The sequence below is a fragment of the Ailuropoda melanoleuca genome, chromosome 13, assembly GCF_002007445.2.
Source record: "Ailuropoda melanoleuca isolate Jingjing chromosome 13, ASM200744v2, whole genome shotgun sequence".
Taxonomy (NCBI): Eukaryota; Metazoa; Chordata; class Mammalia; order Carnivora; family Ursidae; genus Ailuropoda; species Ailuropoda melanoleuca.
This window is the reverse complement of record NC_048230.1, coordinates 62,530,213-62,554,875: the sequence shown is the minus strand read 5'-3', so window position 1 is coordinate 62,554,875 and position 24,663 is coordinate 62,530,213. Positions and strand designations below refer to the sequence as shown.

Here is a 24,663-nt window from a genome sequence, read left to right as displayed (position 1 = left end):
GAAGTGCCTGGAGAATGATATGAGATGAAGCTAGAAACAGAAGCCTGGTAGAGCCTTTTAGACTGTAGAGTTTTGGTCTATATTTTAAGAACAACAGGAAGCAATCAAAGAGTTATGAGCAGGAACAATAAAGTTTTCAGATTTACATTTTTTAAAATGTAGAGACTGTTAATATAGAGAACAGACTTATGGTATAGGAGAAACTAGTCAGTAGGAAGAGTATGGTGGTGTGGTCAAGCCTAGAGATGGTGGTGGCCAAGACGGTATCTGCAGAGATCCTATTTCAACCTCCACCAACCTAGGCATATTTTGGCTCTGCCCGACCTTAGAGACCTCCCACCACCTCACCCCATCCCATGCTTATGAATCTGTATTGGCTTCTGCTATGGACAACTACTGGGTCCTCAGTCTGGCCTCCCTGCACCCCAATTCTCCTGGACTCTCTTCTAAAAATCCACAAAGTACACAACCTTAGCATAATTAAAATACAGAGGATCTTCAAAACTTCATAATCCCCGTTAAAAAAAAATAAGCATCACAACTGAATGAAATATTTCTAAGGTTTTCAGCAAAAGCTTTTGTGGACAGCAAGGGCCATACAGAAAAGCAACTTGAAAGAGGAGAGTGGTAAGCTAGCACAGGGTGTAAGATTGATCTAATAAAATGATCACTATATGCTGGCGAACTGAAGATAATAAAAATAATAAAAATAAATAAATAAAATGATCACTAGCAAGGCCAAGCTCGTATGCAGGAAAAATCTGAAAATGTGTGAAAATGCTGGTAGATTAAGACAATGAATAGATGGAAAGGACTTGAAGGCACAATAATTCAAGGGGCAACCTTAAATAGGTATCACTTATGGGGAAAATAACGTAAAAAGAGGGGAAAGTGCCCTTGGGAGACTGGATGAGGGAAAGGAAAAAAGGCAGGGGGAATTTTAAGATCCCACAAGTCAAAAGAGAACAACAGAAGCAAGGAGTCTTAGAACACATGACCACCCATCCCCCATCACACACAAAACCTAGTTACCCATTTAAAAAAATGTACTTTGTTACTCTATCAGAATACTGTGTTTTTAAACTAGAAATATTGTAAGCCACCTTAAATTTACAATATGAATAAAAAGAAAGGAGCCAGGGGGCGCCTGGGTTGCTCAGTCGTTAAGCATCTGCCTTCGGCTCAGGGCGTGATCCCAGTGTTATGGGATCGAGCCCCGCATCAGGCTCTTCTGCTGGGAGCCTGCTTCTTCCTCTCCTACTCCCCCTGCTTGTGTTCCCTCTCTCTTTGGATGTCTCTCTCTGTCAAATAAATAAATAAAATCTTTAAAATAAAAAAAAAGAAAGGAGCCAGATACAACTAGTATATGAAGAAAATGGAAAATAAAAATCAAAACATCTTAAGTGATGAAAATACACCCCTTCAAAAATAATTGCACACCAGAAGAAAAATATAACCAACACTCCAAATTGAATTAAATTTCCTCAAACAACTCTAAATTAGGAATGCAAAGATTACAAACTGAAATGTCTAAAAAAAGTCAGCACAAAAAAAGAGAGTTGATTGAACTCAGGAAAATAAGAAAAAAGGCAAAAGCACTTTAGAAATGAAGTTTAAATAACAAGGCGTCCAAAGGAAAATTTTAATAAGGGGCACTGAAGAAAGGGGAAAAACAACCAAGAGAAAGAAAATTAAATAAAGAATAAAACAGCAAGGGTCAGTGAAAAGGTGACTTAAAGAAAAGACAAAGAGGATCCAATATATGTATACTTGAAATCCCTGAGAAGACAGATTGAACAATTGGATAGGCAAGGATTTAGAGCAATAATCCAAGAAAAATTTCTGGAATTAAAAGATAACCTGAGCCTATATACTGAAAGGACTCAAAAACCTGAAGGTCTATTTCAGGATCCTAAAAAAACAATTCAACTTAAAAAAAGAAAAAAAGTCCTCAAGGACTCCAGCCAAATAAACCAAATAATTCACAAGGGCCAGAGATGTCATGAAATATCTCCAAGGCAACATATGAGGCCAGGAAATATGGGGCAGCATTGTCAAGAAACTCAAAGAAAGAAATTATGAACCAAGGATTTTATAACTAACCAGGTGTCTTTTGAATATCAAAGCTATAGAAAAATAACTTTCAATATTCAATAACTCAATGAATACCACATGCATGACTCTTTCTTGAGGAATATAGCAGAGGATAAGTTTCACTCAATGAAGAGTTAACTGAGGAAATTTCAGCAAAAGGATTGATGATAAGCATTTAATATCTTTAATCATAAATTTAAGACTAAAACAAGGTAGGGACATAGTTGAGAGTAGAACACAGCAAGGTTATTTTTTCTGACAATGCAGAAGTAATGCAAGAAAAAGTGAAAAAGAGAAAAAACAGAGAAAGAGGAAAGTAGGATAAATTCACTGATTGTTATGTAGGCACTAGGTGAAAGTCAATGGATACCATCAAAAACTGACAACTCAGTGATGTCTGCAAGATGGCAGAATAAGAGTTTCCAGCACTCATCCTCTTACAGAAATACAATTTTGACAACCATGCATGGAAAAGACTACCTTTGTGGGAGCTCAGAAGTCCAGAAGAGGGGTCCCAGTATCCTACCAGAGTAAAAAGTCTGAGAACAAATGCATTGAAGAGGGTAAGAAGAGCAGTTTCACTTTACTCATGTCACCTGCCCCCCAAAGTGGCAGAGCCCAATGCCAAGAGAGACCCCCTCAGCCCACAAATTCTTTCCTGGGATTATGTGAGAGCACAGTGAATGCCTTGCTTCCCCAGTTGGCAAGATGCTGCCCAAGAGGCCCACTTCTTTTCTTGTCCCAACCAGAACACTAGGGGATAAGCATGGCTAAATAGTTTGATGGACATTAGGAGTAGGAAAAAGAAAAATGTGATATTTATAGGATTATGGACTATTGTTGAGCCTTAAAAAAGAAGGACATCCTGCCATTTGCAGCAACATGGATGAACCTAGAGGACTTTATGCGAAGTGAAATAGGCCAGACAGAGAGAGACAAATACTGCATGATTTCACTTATATGTGGAATCTAAAAGAGTTGAAATCACAAAAGCAGAAAGAGGAATTGGTGTTTCTAAGGGGCTGGAGAGCAAGGGAGATGGGGAGATGTTGGTCTAAGACTTATGCAGGATTTGTAAGTTCTGGGTATCTGTATAATACAGTATTTTATACTTGAAATTTGCTTAGAGAGTAGATCTTAAGTGTCCTCACCATGCACGACATGAAGTGATGGGTGTATGTTAATCAGCTGAATTGTGGCAATCATTTCACAACGTACATGTATCTCAAAACATCCCGTTGTACATCTTTAATACATACCACTTTTATTTGTCGATTAAACCTTAATAAAGCTGGGAAGAAATGCGGACAAACTGGACAGGAAAGGTGAGCTATGGAAAGAACATTGAAGGGTTACAAAGGTAACTACCAGAAAAAGGTACAAACCTTTCTAAATATCAAAAGACATTTTAGCACAAAAGAGTAAGGAAAACACATATAAATTATGATATAAAGAATGGGTGATAGAGTTGAGACCAAACATGTCAGTCGTGTCAACAAATGTGAATGGGTTTAACTCACATAATTAAAATGAAAGGGATTTCAAAACCTCTCATAAAGCAAGACTCAACTACCTGCTATGTATAAAGGTCACACCTAAAACAATGTGATTCAGAGAGGCAACAATAAAGGAACGGGAGAAATTATGCAAATGAAAAAAAACCAGCAGTAATAGCAATCCTGATATCAGACAGATGAGAATACAATTTAAAAAGCATTAAATATAACAAAGGACACTTTTTAAGGCTTAAACCCACAATTAATGAGAAATACAACAGGTATGAATACCTATGCACCAAAAGGACAATAACCACCTTTGTGAAGTAGAAACTCTAAAAGATGCAAGAATAATAGACTATTGTCAGTAGAAGACAGACAGATTAAGTGGGGGAAAAAAGACAGGCACAGACATAGAAAAGCTAAAATAATTAGACAGACCTAGTGGATGTGTATCAAACTCTACAGCCTGATAATAGAGAGAAAACTTCTCCTTATGGGTTTATTAAACATTCACAAAAATGGACCATATATTAACTAATTAAGAAAGCATCACTATGTTCCATAGAGTAGAATTATTATCAATACTCTATGATTATAATGTAATAAAATTAGAAATTCTTAAGAATATTAAAAAACCAAACAGGTCCTTCCACCTCAAAAGCTCCAAAATAATTTCTTTTGACTCACTCCTGGGTGTACAAGGCATTAAAATATAATGAAAACTCTACATGTCAGAATCTATGAAACACATTTAGAGTAGCCATAAAATGAAAGAATGAAAAAAATTAACTAAATTTCCAGCATAAAAATCCAGGAAAGGAACCAAAAAAATGCACCAAAAAGCATACAAAAGGGAATAATAAAGGCAAAAACAGAAATTATTGAAGAGAAAAATTGTGGAACAAAGGGAAAGAGAGAGAAAGCACCATTATACACAGAAGAAATGACAAGGAGGAAATAACCATTGAAAAAGACAAAATTTGGAAAAATGAGACTATTCTTCAGATGTCTGGAAATAATTCTGAAAAGCTAAATGAAATTGATAAATGCCTAGGAAAAACAGGTCCCATTGGAAATAAAAACTTACACCACAGTCCACAGAAGAAACAGAAAGATGTCAAGGACCACTCTATAAAAAACACACTGTGCCCAGGTGTTTTCACAGGGAACTTCTACCAGACCATTAGAGAGAAGATGGTACTAACTTATATTGTTCTTCACCATGGAGAATGAAAGAAAACTTGCTCATTTTTTTATGAAACCAGGATAACACTGACACATAAACTTGGTAAAGACAATACTAAAAACAGGAAATTTAGACCAATTTTATTTTTGAATGTGTGAAACTCTCAATGTGTTAGTGAGCAGAATTCAACACTGCATTGAGAAAAATAAAATGCCATGGACAAATGGAATATATTCTAGAATGGGAAGGTTGGTTCGATGTGAAGAAATCCATTCATATAATATATATACCATATTAATAGATTAAAGAAGAAAATCATATCATTATCTCTAATGTAGAAAAAGCATTTGATGCAATTCAACATTTATTTCTAATTTAAAAAACACTCAAGAAAATAGGAATTGATGAAGACTTTCATAATACAATGAAAAAATATCTTAGTACTAAAATCAGCATCCTACTTAATGGGGATTTAGTAAAGGCATTCCCAGTAAGATCAAGAGTATAATGTTCTCTATCTCCATTCCTCCTTTACATCATACTGGAAGTATTAGCCAGTGCAACTGGATAAAAGAAATCAATTAGAGGCATACACACTGGAAAATAAACTTTTTAAAAGAGATTTATTTATTTATTCTTGAGAGACAGAGCTAGAGAGAGAGAGAGCGCGAGCCCTGAAGAGTGAGTGCCTGAGCAGGGGGAAGGACAGAGGGAGAGAAACAGACTCCCTGCTGAGAGCACAGAGCCAGAGGAGGCAGGGCTAGACCTCTCCAACCTGAGATCAGGACCTGAGCCAAAATCAAGAGTCCAACACTTAACTGACTGAGCCATCCAGGTGCTCCTTGAAAATAAACTTTAAAATATTTCTGTTTGCAAATGACATGATGGTATCTCTAGAAATTTAAAACATATATTTTAAAATAAATTCTTAGAGAATTAACATTTAAGTGAACAGTATCCATATATACAACTGATAATCAGTCAGAGGATATCATGCCAGCAAACACCATTTACAATGACAACAAAGATTAAATACTTGGTAATAAACTTAGCAAGAAGTACAAACCTATGTGAAGAAAATTTTATACCACCCCTGAAAACCAAGTGGACTCAAACAAACAGAAAGCTATTCTCTGTTCTCATCTAGGACAATTTAACGTCTTAAAGATGTCAGTTCACCTGAGTTAATGTATAAATGGGAGGTAACCCCAGTAAAATTACTAGTAGGATTTTTATGGAGCTGGACAAGTGACACTAAGACTTACTTGAAAAAATGAACATGCAAGAAGAAGTAGAAAATCAGTGAAAGAGGAAATCTGGGCAGGAAGACTGGCCCTATCACATATTAAAACATAAAAACCCCTGTAATTTTAACAGTGTGGTACTAGCATACAAATAGACAAATATGCCAGTGGAACAGAATGCAAAATCTGGAAGAAGGCCCAGGAACATATGAAAATTTAAAATATGCAAAAAGGGGCATCTCAAATATTGGGGCAAAGATAAACTTATAAATAAATGATACTAGGACAACTAAATAGGCGTTTGGGAAAAAAAGATAAAATTAAATCTATGCTTCACACCACATGCAAAAATAAACACCAAACATCAGAAATCTAAATGTAAAGAAATGAAAGTATACAAGTACTAGAAGCAAACGTGTGAATTTCTTTATAACCTGGTGTAAGAGGTTTTCACTATGACTCAAAAGTTTGGATTCAATAAAAGAAAACAAATTGATGCATTTGACTACTTTTTTTTTTTTTGGTGGGGCAAAAAACACTTATAAGCAGAGTCAAAAGGTAAATAACTGGAAAAAATTGTAACATATGTCACAGGTAAAGAGCTAATATCCCTTATACATAAATAGGCCTTAGAAATTGAGGGGAAAAGGTAAAAAGCCTGACAGAAAACCAGGTAAAAGACATAAGGACAAGGGGTGCTTGGTTGGCTCCATTGGGTGCAGCATGCAATTCTTGATCTCAGGGTCATGAGTTCAAGCCCTAAAATGGGGGCAGAGTTCACTTTAAAAAATTGTAATTAAGAAATTAAAATGTCTTCTAAATATATGAAAATATGTTTTAAAATATATGTTAACCTCACTTATAATAAGAGAAAGGAAATTAAAACTATATTGAAATAAAATTTAAAATTAAGGTATAATCGACATACAATATTATATTAGTTTCAGGTATATGACACAGTGATTCAACATTTGTATATATTATGAAATGATCACCACAATAAGTCTAGTTACCATCTGTCATCATATTAAGTTGACATAATATTACTGACTATATTCCTCATGCTGTATACTACCCTACAACTTATTTATTCTATAACTAGAGGTTGGTATTCTTGATCCCCTTCAATCATTTTGCTCTCCCCCAAACCCCTCCCTTATGGTAACCACCAATCTGTTCTCTGTATCTAGGAGTCTAGGTTTTGTTTTGTTTGTCTGTTTGCTCTGTTTTTTGGATTCCACATATAAGTAAAGTCATGCGGTATATGTCTTTCTCTGACTTATTTCATTTAGCACAATATCCTTAAGATCTATCCATGTTGTCACAAATAGCAAGATTTCATTCTTTTTTATGGTTGAGTAGTGTTCCATTGTGTGCGTGTATATACACATTACATTACATATATACACACACACCACATCTTCTTTATCTATTCATCCATTGATGGACACCTAGGTTGTTTCCATCAAAAAGATATGCACTCCTACATTTGTTACAGCATTATTTATAACAGCCAAGATAAAATTTCTTATGTATAACTTTCAATACACACCTCCAACAATACAGAAATATATATTCACACATTCCTTTATTCTAACAATGTTTGCAGTTGAAAAATACTGAGAACAATCAATATGTCCATACATGAGAGTAATTGAATAAACTAATATAACTACACCATGAAATACTATGCAACTCTAAAAAAGAAGGAGGAAGACCTCTATGAATTAATATAAAGTGATTTACAGGCATCCATGGTATGTCACCTTTTCTATAAGAAGGGGAAATAAAATATATATGAACTTCTTGATTTTTGCCAACAATTTACAAGAGACTAATGACATTGGACTCCCACAGGGGATGGTTTCCCTTTCTGCAGGCACTCCTTTTGTACAGCTTATACCTTTGGAACAATGTTGCAATATTTTACATATCCAAAAAAAGCAGTAAGAATGGGGAAAGGGAACCCAAATTAGTAACAAAGATAACCAAATAAACCTAACTGTATTTCCAATAAATAACCACAATTTCCAATAAATAACTCTCTAACCTAGAGAAAGAAAAAGAACCAAGTACCTTGGAACACAATATTCTGTACAGCCTATCTATAAGCCTATGTTGAACCCTAGTTAATTGGTTTGTTTTACAAAATGATAAAGGTTAGTAATTCTGAAAATAATTTCTGGGTGTTCTTGGGTTGAAAATAATGAAGATCAAGTTTCTCACTGCCAGAGAAATGAGTGAAAATATGGGAAGGGCAAAGGCTGAAATGAATCCTGTGATGTTGGACTGGAATTGGAGCTATCATTATGAACTCTTGATTTTTAATATGGGGATAGCGAGGTAGGTAGGTAGGTAGATAGATACAGGGAAGCATATAGGTACATGTATATTTTGTGTTTATGTCCACTGTGAGAGCCAAGAGCAATAATACCGACCAGCAATGATAAACAGTAGCTCTCAGATCTTGGCTTTTAAGTACCATTCTTCACTAAAAGGAAATGGAATTGGTGCAGAAAAAGCACAATAAATTGTGCCAGAAAAATAAAAAAAGTTTTCAAGAACTGATAGGGACATATCAGAAGGACATAAGCACTTCCCTAAAGGTATACTTCTTACATTTGCAGGACCTGGAGAGAGGGAAGAATGGAAGCCACATACTGCTTATTTAAATGCTTAAATCGATAGATCAAACTAATAACCTGTTAAATGAGATATATTTCATCCTACCATGGCAAATGTATATATGTATAAAAACAAAAACCAGAAGATACATGCATAGTTTTCACATGAGTACAAATTGGCAAAATAAATATAAAAAAAAAAGGATTTAGGAACCAGCTTGAAGGGGTTCCCACTAAGACTGGGGCAATCTGAGCATAAAAATAAATAATAATGGCAATGGGTTTTCATTGGCTGAATACAATAAGAACCTATGAATTTTCACTAATAGAAATAAAAGATGATTAAAAGGAGGGGAGAAAGGAGAGCCCATCCTCACAAGAGATGTTAACCAATACATAAATTACAAACAATGGGATGAGAAAAGATTATTTGGCAAACATCTTACCAATAACCAGTTCAGACAAGACTCATCAATAAATATTAAAACTAAGGGCTGAAAATTCGATGAAGAACAGGATGTTTACATAGTACAGAAATAAATCCTCACAAAATACGTACCCATTAAAAAGGCATAGTAACTTTACAGTGGGGAAAACCTTGGTGGACAACACTTTTATGGTCAACTTTAACATGACCCATAATGGGACACATGGATACAATGTGTCTCCTGATAAGATGCAGTGGGAAGGATTCAACATCACTTTGTCATATTCCTGCCAAAAAAGCATAACTTGAATCTAATCGTGAGCAAACCTTAGGCAAACCCAACATAGGGGACTTTCTGCAAAATAACTGGCCTGTAATTTTCAAGAGTCAAGGTCATGAAAGCCAAGGAAAAACTGAGACACGAGGAACCTAAAGAGACAGGACAACTAAATGCAACACGTGATCCTGGACAAGATCTTAAAAAATTTAATGGAGAGGGCATAACTGAGACAATTGGAAAAACTGGGGCTAACAGTGCTACATCAACATTAATATTCTGGTAATTGTACTGTATTGGAAATGCACACTGAAGCATTTAGGTATAAAGGAATGATAGATCATTGATTGATGGATCTATAGTCAAATAGAGGTGGGGAGACAGAGACAGGAAGAGAGAATGGAATGGTTAAGCAAATGTGGTCATCTGTAAGCAATTAGGGAATTGGGGTGGTCTATGAAAGCTCTTTATACTGTTCTTGACACTTTTCTGTAAGGTTGAAATTACCTTGAAATAAGGAGTTAAAAATATTTGGCAGAGCAGAGGGAGTGGGTCAAAGTAGAGATGAAAGAAGACTGGTTATAGGTTGATCATTGTTGAAATAATGGGCAGAGAGAAAAGTCTATGACCCTCTTTATTTTTGTACAGTTTGAAATTTGCCATATTAACAAATTTCTTAAAGGGAAAGGATAAATATTTTTCCACATCCTGAATATATTGTGTTCTCTTTGTCTCAGCTATTACCACCTAATCTAAACAGCCATCATCTCTTTCCTAAATGACTGGAAAGACTTCCTGTCTACTCTACCTACAGCCTTTCTTGACCCTGATAATTAATGCCTCTGGGTAATCTTTTATTTGCTTAAGACAGATGCCACTGATCTCCATTTAAACTCTCCAGTGGATTCCCAGTGGACTACGGATAAAATTCCAGCTCTTCCCCTTGATTCTTACTGCTCTGCAAAACCAACGCTGCTATCTCTTCTACCTTCTTGCCACTTTCTCCCTCCAGGCAGATTGCCCTTGTGTATAATCCCCGAACATGCTAAATTTATTTCATCCTCAGGGCCTTTACATTCGCTGTTCCCTCTGCCTGGAATACTTCGCAATCTTCATGTCTTCATCTTTTGAACTCTGTTACCTGTCACTTCCACAAGATGCCTTCCCTGATGGGTCCAGTCAATTGTCACATCATATCACTCTTTTCTATTCTCACCCAATGCACTATGGTATGATTTGTGGATTTGTCAACTCTCCTTGCTTCCCACTGGGTGTAAAGACCATGGAGCCCAGAGACTTGCTCATTCTTTTCACTGATGGCACAGTATCTGGCACATATTAAGCACGCCATGAAAAATGGGTGGTGTTAGACATTCAAATTCTAGTTTTGTTTTTCATCAGTTGAGTGACCTTGGGTAAAACCCCTGGGAAAATTCCTTGGGTAAATTCCTTAATCTTCCTGTGTCACAGTGTCCTCATCTATGGAATGGTAGCAAAATCCAATGCACATCTCACTGGGTTGAACAAAATTTTGAATGCACAAGTGCCTGAGAGATGCAAAGAAGTATTCTTTATTATTGTAAAAACTGATATTGGGATTACTGACAAGATCATTTCCCCCGTCTGCAAGAGAATAAATTCTCCAAGCTTTTAGCATGGCATGCAAGCTCCTCCCACCCCCCATTATCTGCTCCCTGTCTCCCTCTGGACTTTTATCTGTATCTCAAAACCAATCCTATCAAATCTCCCCAAATCATAGAATGATACAATTTGAGTCTCTGTTCAGGTGTTTCCTTTACAGGACACACTCAGTCCTATGACCTATTGTCTGCATGAGAAATATTCACTTACCTTCAATATTCAGCTGAAATGTCATTTTTTTTCTATGAAATTTTTTCTAAACATCTCATCCCCTCCATTTCCAGGCTACCACTTGTACACTGAGTACTCCACCAATGAGATTCCTGATACTGTTTATTGCACACACTTGTTTTCAGGGCTGTCTTTTCCACTGTACTATGGGTTCTCTGAGGGCAAGGTAGCAGCTTATTTACCTGTGTATCTCCCCACTGACTCAGAGCAAGCCCTTAACACATGTTTGTTGGATTTTTATCATCATCATCATCATCATCATCAATATATCCTTACAGAGGAAGAATGGCCAATGATGACACAATTTTGCAGAGTAAACAAATGCAGATAAAGTGTGGGAGACTGGGTTCAAGTCATGGCTCTGACCGTAGGCAAATCACTTTCGCACTCTGGACTTGTTTCTTTTTCTGTCGTAAGAAAGGGTCAGCATAATCTATAAATTCCCTTTCCAAACTACATATCATGCTTTCCATTCCTCAGCACCAGAATTATACTCTAATGCGGATATCGAAGTATGGCTCCTGGGCCTCATGGAGACAGGCGTAGACCTTTCATCAGAGACTGGGAACTCCCAGGTCTAAACCAACCTAAGCCAGGGCTCTCCTTCATGCCTCCCTGCACAGTTCTCATCTGACCTTAATGATCACTGCTCTCAGTGAGAGATCCTTTGCGCTGTAATTACTAATTGATGTTTGTAAAGTCTTTGAAATTCTCAGGTGACAGATGTAATCAAAGGCCAATTTATTATGATAATTGTTATTAGTACAGCTCCTCATTATTTGTTGATGTTAATGGCAGGGCCAGCAGGTGTTTCAAGATTGAGCAGGGGATTGAGGCTGGCCATATCTGGGGGGAGAAAGAGATAAATGTGGATGTGTGGGGAATTTGAGGTCTTTTAGGGACCCCTGCTGGTTTCAGTCTAGCCAGATTCCACTTTGTGGGGTTATGGGTCAGCATGAAGCAAGGTACTAAATGTACAAGGCTGCCTAATGGCATTGTTACATGCAAAGGTTCAAACCTAGCTCAGTCTCTTGCTTCTGGAATGTGCTTTGGCACATTCTGAGTCTTGGCTTGCTCATCTGTTAAATGAAGGTACATACAGTATCAATTTACACTTGCTGTGTAATTGTGCAATTTACACTTGCTTGAGGCATGTAAGAATGGATGTGGGAAGACCAATTAGGAGGCAGGTTTCCCAGGCAAGAGATGATGATATTTGGGACTAAGATGGTGTCAGTGGAAATGAGAAGAGTATATGGACTGAAGAAAATTTCAGAGTGCAGAACCAGTAGGATTTGGTGACAACTGGATATAGAAAGCAAGGTGTCTTGGGCAACCTAGACTTTTAAGATAGGAAAGACCCAGGGATCTTTTTGGAGGGGAGGAATGAAAAATTCAGCTTTTAAGAAGTTGTTGCTTACTACTTTCATCAGGCTCTTGCAGCTTTGGTTTATGTGAATCTCATCAACTCTGTAGCCTGATAAACTGAGTTAATGGGTTTGCAAAGTTGGAGGCCATGATATAAAAGTTGGAACTTGACCAACATTCAGTTTCCAGGAAGGGCCTGCAGAACTGCCCACCTGTTTCTCTGTAAGTACTTTCCCAACCTACCATTGAAGTCTCAAAATTCCATTCTCCCCAATGGATCCAGTGTGCCAACTGGTGTCTCTGCACACATTGGACTTCATTGATTTTGTTTCTCCTCCCTGAATTACCTCCCCCTGAACCCTGTTCACAGTCCATTCAGAGTCTATTCAAATTTGATTTTAAAAGTATGTGTACTCACTGATTTTTAAAAATATTTTATTTATTTATTTATTTAAGAAAGAGATTGAGAGTAAGAAGGAAAGGGTGAGAGAATCTGAAGCAGACTCTGCACTGAGCACAGAGCCCGACGAGGGGCTCGATTCCACAACTGTGAGATCATGACCTGAGCCGAAACCAAGAGTTGGTCACTTAACCAACTGAGCCACCCAGGTGCCCCTATGCACCCACTGATTTTGCTTGTTCTTTCCTTCACCTCCACACTCTACCTCATATATATCACCTGTGATATTCTGATAATGATAACTGAAATTGTTTATTGCATACCAAGCACCATGATAGGCATTTTTAATGCATCTTATTTAATATTTATAGATCTTTTTATAAAGTTGATACTATAGGCATCAAAATCTTCCAAATGAGAATGTGATTAAGAAAGTTTAAATCACTTTCCTAAGGTCACATGAATGGTCAGTGCCAATCTGTGCAACAGACCCCATACTAGGAATATTCATCAGCAATGCCCACGGAAAAGAAACTTTGATACCCATTAATCTTATTTAATGGGATCAATTAATGGCATTAATGATATTATACAGCACAAGAAACAGAATCCTTAAGTGTAAATGGCTCCATTAAATTCCAGTTTAAAACTGTATCACAACACTGATGGATAAGGGACTAATGAAGTGTTGGAGCACAGATATTATGATATTGACCAGCATCTCCTCAGGGCTCCTTCTGGAAGAATGTATATGATAAATCTCCCTTCTAGTGTCTCCCATGAAAAGTATGGATGCTTCTTTCTTTCCACTAAGAGAAACTTTGCAAACCTGCCACACACTCCTTTTTGCCTTCGCTTCCAGGGAGCTCAAGAGTTATAGATAATGTTCTATCTCATTAGCCCCCTATAGTAGGCCTCTGGTGTGATGACAACCTTTCTGCCACTAAGATTCTTGAGCTAACTTAAAATTTTAACTAAATATGTATACATATCCATATATATATGTATATATATATATATACACACATACACACATAATTATTTACACATGCTAAAATATTTGTGTATTATGTACATAAATACATATGCTGAATTTGCACACACACACACACGCAGGTGCACACACACACACTCATGTTAGCAACATCTTCATTCAAAAGGTGCTTAGGAATGTGCATAAAGTTATCACACCTATTGTTTATTCCTCACAAAGACCCAAGTGAGCTTGGGAGGGCACATTTCATCCCCATTTGAAGGATGAGGAAACTGAAGGTTAGCAGGCCAGTATTCAGTTTAGATAGCTGAAAAACAGCAGAGCCAGTTTTTAAACCCATAGATCCAGTATCCAAATTTAGAGGTTATCTCAAGTCTTTCACCATTTGGGGACCAACTGAGCCATACTTCATGCAGACCTTTGTCTTTGGAAGGGGCCCAATGGAAGCAGAAACCCCTGCTCTATGGAAATCTAGGCTCCTACTTCCATTAACCTTTTTAGGACTGGGGGCTGGAGCATTGATGTCTAAAGACCAAGGCTGACAAGATTATCAGCTGTCAACATTTGGGTAACCTTCATTTCCTTTTCCTTATGAGTCTAAAGTATATTTGTATCAAAAGGAAAATGTTCTTGGTCCCTCAGGTCTCATACTGCGATAATAAAATCTGTAGGAACTGTAAGTGAGTAGAAAAATAAATTAGCAACCTGGGAGAGCTCATTTTGGTATTTGTACAAGGTGACACTGAGGGAATTTCTCTGTCACTTGGAAAGAGAAATCTGAGCCCCAAAAGGTCTTCAACAGAAGTTCAGAACTTTCAAGAGCAGGTGCTAAGGCTCACATGGTGGAATGGAGCCCAGAGGTAGGTATGCCCAAGGGTCTGGGTGATCCCCAGGATCCAAGGATTGGGAAGGAGGACTAGGCAGGTTGATGGGGCATGAAACCTAGGCTCTGGTGACGGAACAGAACTGGGAAGAGAACTAACCAGGCCTAAGCTCTCCAAAGTGGTTATAGGAAGGTTTTGGTGATAACCCTGGATTCCAAATGTCCATTTCAATCCTCTGCTGCTACAGAGCTGATACAACCCACGAACAGGTTACTAACATAGGACTGTGGGAACAAGTCAGGAAAAGGATATGTGGAGGTCTTTGGTTCACAGCTTTCTGTTACTCTGGATCAGCAGTGGTTGGGTGGGAGAGGTCTAAAGTTTTCTGAGGCCTCTCAACCACACTGCATGGTTTACTTGGAAGAACCACTGCGTTTCAAAGTGGAATAGTGTCACAGGGAATATTAGACATTTCTTTATCATATATCCATGGAGATGAAGAGAGAAAGCTGTTACTAAAATCCCTTCTTCAGCATGAAGTAACTGAGACACTATGAGATTATTGGGTGCTGATGGGATGGCGGGCCATCCATCTACAGATTTCAGCAGAGTCACTTTGTCTGTGAGACCAGCTGGGAAGTAGCACAGGCGACAGTACTTTCTTAGTGTGTGGGATGCAGTAGGTATTCAATAATAGAAAGTTCTCAGGATCCATGACAGGAACTGCACAGGTGCTTAAAGAGTAAGTGTGTGTACTGTGGGAATTTGAAGGAAAAGCTTCATAATGGTGCATAATGTGGAAGTGTAGTGGTCATTAGGGATGGTCTCAAATATCCCAGTTCATGTTATTGACACACAGTTGGAATGCACTGCCTCATTCTTTTTGAAGTTTAGCATGGCTACATGACTAGACTTAGCCAATGGAATGTGAGAGTGCTGTGTGTCATTTTGTGTGGAATTTTAGAACCAGTGTCCTATTTGCCATATTACTCTTTCTCTGTCTTGGTGATTGAGGAAGCATATGTCAAGATGGGCCTTCTGTTAGCCTCAGCCCCTGGATGACTATGATAAACAGAGCCCTTCTGCTGACCCATTTTGGAAATGTAGAAGGAGTGAGAAATCTTTTTTTCTGACAATACACTGAGATTTCATGGTTGTTTGCTACTATAGCATACATTAGTTTATCCTAACTAATACAGGAGTTTTCTTATAAGTTCCCTGACAGAATATCTAAGACCCAAGCCATGAGATACCCTGTGTGATCTTCACTCTAACCCTTTCTGAACCTTGGTCTCCCACATCTTCTCATTCCATGGTCCACCCGAGCTTTTCCCACATGATGTATGAGCAGTCACTAATGTAGAAATAGAATCAGGAAATGAGGTTTGGAGGGGCAAGATTACTCCCCAAAGACAAAATCAATTATGTCACAAGATTCAACAAGAACAGAGGTCAGGCTTGGAACCATATGTGAAACATTAAACTAAGAAAATATAGCCTGAAATGGGGTTAGGAAGCAGTTAAGTCATGGGTGAGCCAAGGCAGTCAACAGCTGCCACATAGACATCATTCCTGAGGTCAGGTAAGAATGCTCCAACCTTCCTCTCCCTCAGGAAAGGAGCTGCAGGAAAGCAGCAAAAGGGAAAAGAGAACAAATATTAAAACTGTGGCAGATGACTTATATGTATTGTCTCATTTACTCTCCCCAAATTTGGGGAGGTAGGTCATTAATCACATCATACAGCTTGAGATGTTAAGTAACAGCTCAAGTTCACATCACTGGAAATAGCCATAATTCAAAAGTCTGTCTGATGCCTACCTCTCAATTCTTTCCATCTCACCATGCCACAGAGAATCAATCCATGTACAAACGTTCTTTTAATAGTGCTTGGACACAACTAAATATAGCTTCTTCCAATATATTCAGAGACACAGAATTCTCCCTAACCCAGCTCTACCTAGATAATCCTAACTGTTATAATGTGATTACACTGCAAACATGAGGACCCATTCAAAATAGCATCTGGCTTCCAACTGCTCTCAAGAGGCAATTGAGTTCAGGAGCTGGAAAAGAAAGCAAGAGAACGAGAACAATCACCCTTCCACTTCCCACTTCTCTTATTTAGACCACCATTTGGCAGAGGCATCATTCAGGTTAAATGTGCCCCTACATGATGAAAAAGATATGGCAAGGAAAGAGTTTTCCCGCTGCATAAATAGAACATGCACAACAGCCCTGCCCAAGAAAAGGTGGCTTCTGGTGGATATTTGTATGAATTTGCTGCACTTGTTTTGCATCCAACTGTTAATTATGGTCCTTTCAACTTCACAATCATGGCTAATGGCGGTGGGGATGCAGAGAACAGTAGATTCAGCAGACCTCATTCTGGGAAGAGTGGGGGGGGGGAAACAATGCAAAACTGCACCCACCTGCTGTTTACAACGGAGACAGCTACTCTGGGTATCATTTAGAAGACTTGGAGGAAATCAAGGCTGCCTAGGAACCTGGAGCTTGGGAAATGAGACAGCTGGGGAAAAGTCTTACTATTATGATGGAAGCAAGGTCCTTTAGGGCTCATCCCTCTATGGTGAAAATAGCTCAGAACCACATCTCATACTACACTGGATGGAAATTCAAACTGTGCTGACACTTATTTGGTGCCTTTCAGAATTTAAGATCTTTCCTCATTTAATCCTCAAAATGATTGTGTGAAGTGTGATTACCATTTCGATTCCATAAGTGAGGAAACAGACTCACAGAAAACAAGAAACAGTTCATATTCTCATTCATTCATTCATCCAACAATCATCAGGTATCTACTATGTGTTAAATATTGTACTTAGTATGGAGAATAAGGCAGCAAACAAAACAGAGCTGCTACCTCCTGGAGCTCTCAGTCTAAGGAGGGAGGTATGCCCTACATAAAAACAAGTGAAATTAAAAATATCCTTAGTGTTATAAAGAAAAACAGGTTAACATGTGAGTACTGGCGCAGACAGCTCTTAGATAATGTGACTGGAAAGTTCCTAGAGGATGTGACATTGAAGATGAGGCCTGAAAACTGAGACGGTAGTAGTTCTGCAAACAATGAAGAGACGAGACACTCAGGTAGAATTGCAGCTTGCATAAGGGCCCCAAAGAGAGAAAAATACTGCAGAATGTTTGAGAAACAATGTTTTAGAAAATGGCAAAGGGAGGAGTAGTGAAAATTATATCTGAAGCATGAGGCAGGTTCTGGGCACCCCTTTTTAAGGAGGGCATTGGAAAAATGGAGTATGCCTATGAGAGTACAGAATAAATAGGATTAAGGAGATATAGAAAATCATGCCATGTGAGAAACAGAAGTAACTGCATCTTAAAATATCAATAAGAAACAGCCTGGGTGGCCAAAGATGGTAGTTGGTACTGTCATATTTTCTCCAATAGGTTGACATGGGAAAGAAAGATTTGATTTGTTAGAATCAATAGAAGTGCCCAGGAGTAGGTAGTTAAGGAGACCAAATTTGGCTTTATAGAAGGAAGAAAGTTCTAATAATTTTACCTGCTCCACAAAGGAGTCAACTCTGTCTCTCCAGAGAATTGCAGTGGTCAGGTTGAGGCTCTATAATGCCCTGCCAAGATTGTTTTATTGGATATTTCTTTGTTGGCTGCTGGTCTACATTAGATGACACTGCAAAAATCATCCAATTCTAAAATTCTATAATAGATCTATAATATAGCTATATCCAAAACAATGGTCATAATATGGTATGAGTCACAAGAAAGACTGGCACTGACAATTCAGCACCAAGGACAGTGCTCTGACAGGCAGCAAGGCCCTAGTTTTCTTTCTACAAGAAAGCATCCATGGGTAAATGTGATATTGCTAATCTGATCAAAATTCCCAATAAAAGTGCCTGTCAACAACTCACACCTCATGAAAATACCTGCAAGGACTCTGAGCACCATGCCTCATAATGTATATCATACTTGGGCTCGCCACAGTGTTTATAGGGCTGGATTAAAATACTCCACATTTGTACAGATTATTGTAGAGTTTACAAAATGTCCTTATCCTCATCTTATTAATAGTCAACATAGATCTTATGTCAACAGTTAATGAGTGACCTCCACATTCATAAATCTAATGACTAATTATTTGACACACGTTTTCACTTATTTTTAACATCTCCACTACTAGAATGTAAAGAGTATGAGAGCAGGGATTTTTGTCTGTTTGGCTTACTGTTTTATTCTGGGCACTCAGAAGAAGTGCCTTTTTTGACATATAGTATGTGCTTCCTAGATGTTTACTTAATATATTTAACTCTTTTTTTAATAGCTTACTTAAAGTTAGAGTTACAAGGGCTTTTTTGTGTAGGTAGTCTGATTGTAAAGGCTGGATATTTAGCGACTTTGCTGAAATGAAAACAAAACAAAACAAAACAACTATCCTTAATACCCATAGATAAATGTATCTGGACCCTAAAATTTTCTTACCCTGTTCTGACTGAAACTTGCAGATTAGGTTGGGAGCAATATAATTGATTGATAGTAAATTATTCAACCTGGCCCAAAAAACACCCTACAACAAATGGCCATTTTTACTTTCCTTTAATATGTTTGAACTTAGTATGACTTTGCCCCATCCTTTGGTTTTAATCTTCTAGTGATATATAGAAATATCTTGACCCAAGATATTTTTTCCTCTTTTATCAGAACAAAGTACCACTTAACAAAAAAATCAAAGCTAGTGCTCCTGTCTTCTGGCTTGCTTTATAGTTGCTGATTTTCATGTTTACTTATAGTTTCCACCTTTTCTTTGTAGACTGTTGTTTTCTTGCTTTTTTAAGGATAGATTGGAAAGCTGCCTTTACATTTAAAAAACTATACTTTTAAAAAACTCTCAGTATCAAAAATAATGTAGAAGTTATTTATTCTATTCTGTCTAAAGTGGGGAAATCAGCAGATTTTTATTTACACTCATCAATCCTCCAACTCCTCAGTTTTTGTTGACATAATAACAAATTATAGACCCAGATTACAACGGTTAATTTTTTAAATTATGCATTTTCTCCTTAAGTAATTATTTTTATATTAACCTTCTCTTTTATAACATATTTATAGCAATTATTTAGCATTAACACTGTGTTTAATTAGTTTCCATGTTCACTGTGGGTCTTTTCATTCCATATATCTCTGTTCTTGATTTCTTTATTTTGATTCATTGCTTGGTCAATTGTTCTTTGAATGATTTATTAGAAGCAGGGCATGTGGGAACCCTGGATACTGAGAATGTCTTTCTGATGTATTTGCACAAGAACAACAACTTGGCTGATAAAGAATTTGTGGGTTATAACATTTTCTCCTCAAAAATCCTCCAGGCTTAACTGCATTGTCTGCTGCCCTTTATGAGATGGAGAAATCGTAGGGGGGCCCTGGCAGAGATTTGTTAGACTGAGAGTGGCTTTTCTGGTTCTATAACGCTTTAGCTTAACTCTTTTTAGTAAAACTTAATACTAAATACAGTAATTTGAAATAGTGTGTAGTTTTTCCCTTGCCAGAAGAAAACAACATGCTGAACGCCAAGCTCTCACAGTGTTTCCTCTATGTTCCTGTGAGGCCAATGACACACTCAAGACCCCTGGCATAAGCACACACCCAATTCCCTTAATTCCCTTCTTGCCTTTAGTTCAAAATAAGAGCACACATGGTGTGGGATCAAAGGCATAAGTAACTAAACAATCCTTGTTTACCTCAAAGCAGTAGTAGAAACTGCTTTCTAGATGAGGTAGCTTCAGGGTTGGGTGCCTTTTTTCCCAATGGCAAAACCCCATGTCTCGAGGAGACAGTCTACTGTGTGAAGTTTGGGAAGCAAAACTTCCCTCAGTCCTCCTGTGTCACCTGCTGTTCTGCTCAAGGGCCAACCATGCTTGGGTGGGACAAATTCCTCTTGGGGCCCACTTGTAAATTTCTTGGGTTCTACAGACTTGGTCTCTTGCTGGGTTTTTATTAGAGTCTTGGTAAGAATGTGACAGAGAGTGAACTGTGTGCAGCTGCCACTCTTCTTCACAGCATGGAAACCCAAAAGCACCTCTTGACATGTTGCTGAGAGCAGGGAAAGTCACACCTTCTCAGAGTTGTGCTCCACCAATAAACTGGCCAGTCTGGGATGCAGAGAACCAGGAACAAGATGGGCCCCCAGATGCTTTCTGCTCATCTTTATGTCTTCCTCCTCAATACATCAGAGTGTTTCATGCAGAGGGAAGACCAGATGGACAGATGGAAGGCAGTCTGGCGGCTTCTCTTTGTAGTTTTAAACTCTCTGTGAGGAATGTTGCTTGAGTAAGTAATAAATGCAGAACTGAAATACCAATGTGGAATTTAAATGGCTATGTGGACATTTAAAATGTTAATTAGTTCCTCAATCCAGGTTTCTCGTAAGGTAATGACTGCCACTGACAGACCAAACTCTCCATCTTGGCCACCAGAGCCTGCAGAGGCTATTCTCCCCACGCTTCACCAGATCTTGCTTTTGTCTCAGCGTTCCCCTGTCCAATGAGCTTCTTACTTCTCCAGAAATACTGTGAAACATGGCACACACCAGATTCCCTTATGTTACAAAAGCTCTTGGAGGGTACCTACTCTATAACCTTAATATGAACTACAGGGCCTAGTGTATGTCAGTGTTTGTTATATATTTGTTGAATGAACTATAGCAACCTGAGATATGTGCACAAAATCATCCTAGATAGAAAATACTCGTGTCATAAGAGGAAGTAAAGATACTAAACTTTCAGAAAAAAAGACCAGATGGGTGTGTTTGAACAAAGGGGAGGTAGATGGTAGGGAAAATCTCATGGAACTGAAAGAACACTGCCTCAGAAGGCGATGGCACTGGCTCTCTTGGGACCTAAGAGTCTGGACCAAGGGCAATGGGTAGAAGCCATAATAAGAGACATATTTCAAGCAGTACAATACAAGGACTTCTTAGAGCCACAGCTACCCCAAAGATTAGTAAAGTTACCATGTAAAGAAGTGAGTTTTCTGTCATTGGAGTTATTCAAGAATACACACTAATATCAGTTAAGTGTGATGTTGTAAATTTGATTGTTTCATGTGTAGGGGGAGGGAAGTAGGTATTTGGTGACCTTTTAGATCTTTTCCAGCCCTGTGCTTTTGTGATGTTATGACTGGCATCCCATCTTGACCAAAGAAATATTTGACATTAAAAAAGGTTACCTTGTCTTTGGGAGAAGAAAACATTTTTAAATGTGGCTATTGGTAATAATAAAAGAGTTAGCATTTACTTGTTAACTACAGCATGCTTAGTACATTCATAGATAATAAATCCATAGGTATTATTTTGTAGGTGAGGAAATTAATCTTCAGATAGGCATGTGATTTGCCCAAAGTAATTTTAAAGACCTTTTTATCTTTTATTATTTGTATTTATTTTTAAAGAGAGAGTGTGTATCTGCCTGTAGGCATCTGGGGTGGGGGGGTTGGGTAGGAGGGGCAGAGGGAGAGGCAGAGAGAGAATCCCATGCAGGCTCCACGCCCAGTATGGGGCTTGATCCCACAACCCTGAGATCGTGACCTGAGCTGAAATCAAGAGTTGGATGCTCAATTGACTGAGCCACCCAGGCACCACAGACCTTTTATCTTTGAATACTGAGGTCTGCAATTTTTTTCTATAAAGGGCCCATATAGTAAATACTTTAGGCTTTATGTGGCATGAAGTCTTTGTCTAAACTACTCAACTTGGGACACCTGGGTGGCTCAGTCTGTCAGCCTTTGGCTTGGTCATGATCCCAGAGTCCTGGGATTGAGTCCCACATCAGGCTCCTTGCCGAGTGGGGAGCCTGCTTCTCCCTCTGCCTGCCGCTCCCCTGCTTGTGCGTGCTCTCTCTCTCTGACAAATAAATTAATAAAATCTTTTAAAAAAATAAATTACTCAACTATACCGTTGTATCATCAAAGCAGCCTTAGACTATATAAATGAATAGGCATTGGTGTATTAAAAAAGTTTATATATATATATTTACATACACACACACACACCCACAACGCATGGGGCTGGATTTGGTCCCCAGGCCTTAGTTTGTCAAGCTCTGCTCTAAAGCCATGCTACTTCTCATTTGAGAAAGGGAAAATACAAACAAGGCAAGAAATGGCCTCCATGTGGCCATACTTACTCCATTTGCTTTGCTGAGTGCCTGGAAGTAGATGCTGTAGCTTTTCAGAGGGGAAAGAGGAGGGTTCCAGTATCCATTGTATGTCTTATTGTCACCCACTGTAAATGGCTGGGTGACAGGCAGGTTGGCAGGCTTCAATTCAGCAGCAAAGTAGTGTAGAGAATCAAGGCTGGAGGCATTCCTATAGCTCACAGGCACCGAAAAGCACTCAATGATGTCAGCTGCCCTTCGTGACTTCTGAAGACGCTCCTCCTTGACAACCAGCTGATAAACACTGAATGGGAAAGAGAGGCAGATGAGCAACTATCTGGAGGGATGAACTTGTTATTTATCACCACTTCTGTCTACAACTAAATCTCCCTCCCGAGCTTTAGAATTAATAAACCCACTGCTTTGTAGAAATCTATCTCCATTTAGATGTTCCAAGGCCAGCTCACTCTGGATACACCCACAATGCAACATGGTCCCAAGCCCTACAAACATGCCACCTCCTTCTACATTTCCTTCCTTAGCAAAAGGTAGCATTGCCCATCAAATGACGAGATCTTGAGTCTGGGGCTCATCCTCAGTTCCTACCTCCTTAGATCTCACTCCGCACCTATAATCAAAAAACCTTGCTGACATCAGCAATCTGTGCCTGCCCTTCTCCTTTCTTTCTCCTCATAGATAATGCTGACGTTGGACATGTCCCTATCTCTTACTTGGATTCAACAAGTCTCTTTGCCTCTAACTTATCTATCAACTAGTCAACTCATTGATCTTCCTGAACCTATAACACCATCCCTCTTCAAGCACTCTCATAAACTCTCCATTATCTGAATGATATAATCTAAACTCCTCATCTTGGCACTGGGGACACTTGTGCGGCTTCTCGCCTTTCTTTCGGAAACTCTTGGGATGAACCCCTCATTCCAGCTGCTCCAGACCCCATGCTATTGCACAAACATCCTGTGGTTCCCACTCCATGCCATCATCAGTTCATGTTTCCTCCACCTACAATGCCCTCCATTCTGCTGGTGGAAGCCGCTCCCTAAAGTCTGAGTCTATCTCTCATCTCCTCAATGAAGCCCATCTAGACCCTCCCAATTTGAATTAGTCTTCCTCCTTAGTTCCCTTACCATTAATTAATGGATATCTTCTTGGGATTGCAATAATATGTACACAGAACTACTGTTTCTCTGGCTATATTGTGACCTTTTGGACAGTGGGAGTTGTGGCTTGGTTATCTCTGTATCACTCTCTCCACCATATACTTGCTAAGTAGGTCGCCTGATACCCATACAGTGATCAGCGAATGCTTACTCAAGTGAACCAAATTAAATTGAGCTAAAGCTGAAAGTAGGCATGAAACCAAATATGACTGGATGCAGAATCCCTAATCAAGATAAACAGTAAATACTCTGAACTTTTGTCTACTCATCTTGTACCATCCTTTCAACTTAGAAGAAAGAAGGTTCCAGTGTGTGAAGAGAGATGACCAAGACTTTACTGAACACCTGCTATATGCCAAATGTGTAGACGCTCTTTAAAAAAGTTGTTCTAAAGTTTGTGCATTTGGATAGCATTTTACTCTTTGAATGTCCACAATGTGTACTTCTCTTGAATAAGTGCTCTTCTTGTTTTAAAGAATTTTATTTATTTATTTGAGAGAGAGAATGGGAGCCAGAGCGAGAGAG

General features: G+C 38.4%; 1 protein-coding gene across 1 annotated transcript in view; it reads right to left on the bottom strand.

The window, feature by feature from the left end:
- The window catches only part of PTPRT (protein tyrosine phosphatase receptor type T), an 813,408-nt gene that overhangs the window by 210,407 nt on the left and 578,338 nt on the right, over positions 1-24,663 (bottom strand). Inside the window, exon 12 of the mRNA XM_034641590.1 lies at positions 22,984-23,261. Within this exon, the coding sequence (XP_034497481.1) occupies positions 22,984-23,261 (278 nt within the window). The remainder of the gene's footprint in view (positions 1-22,983; positions 23,262-24,663) is intronic.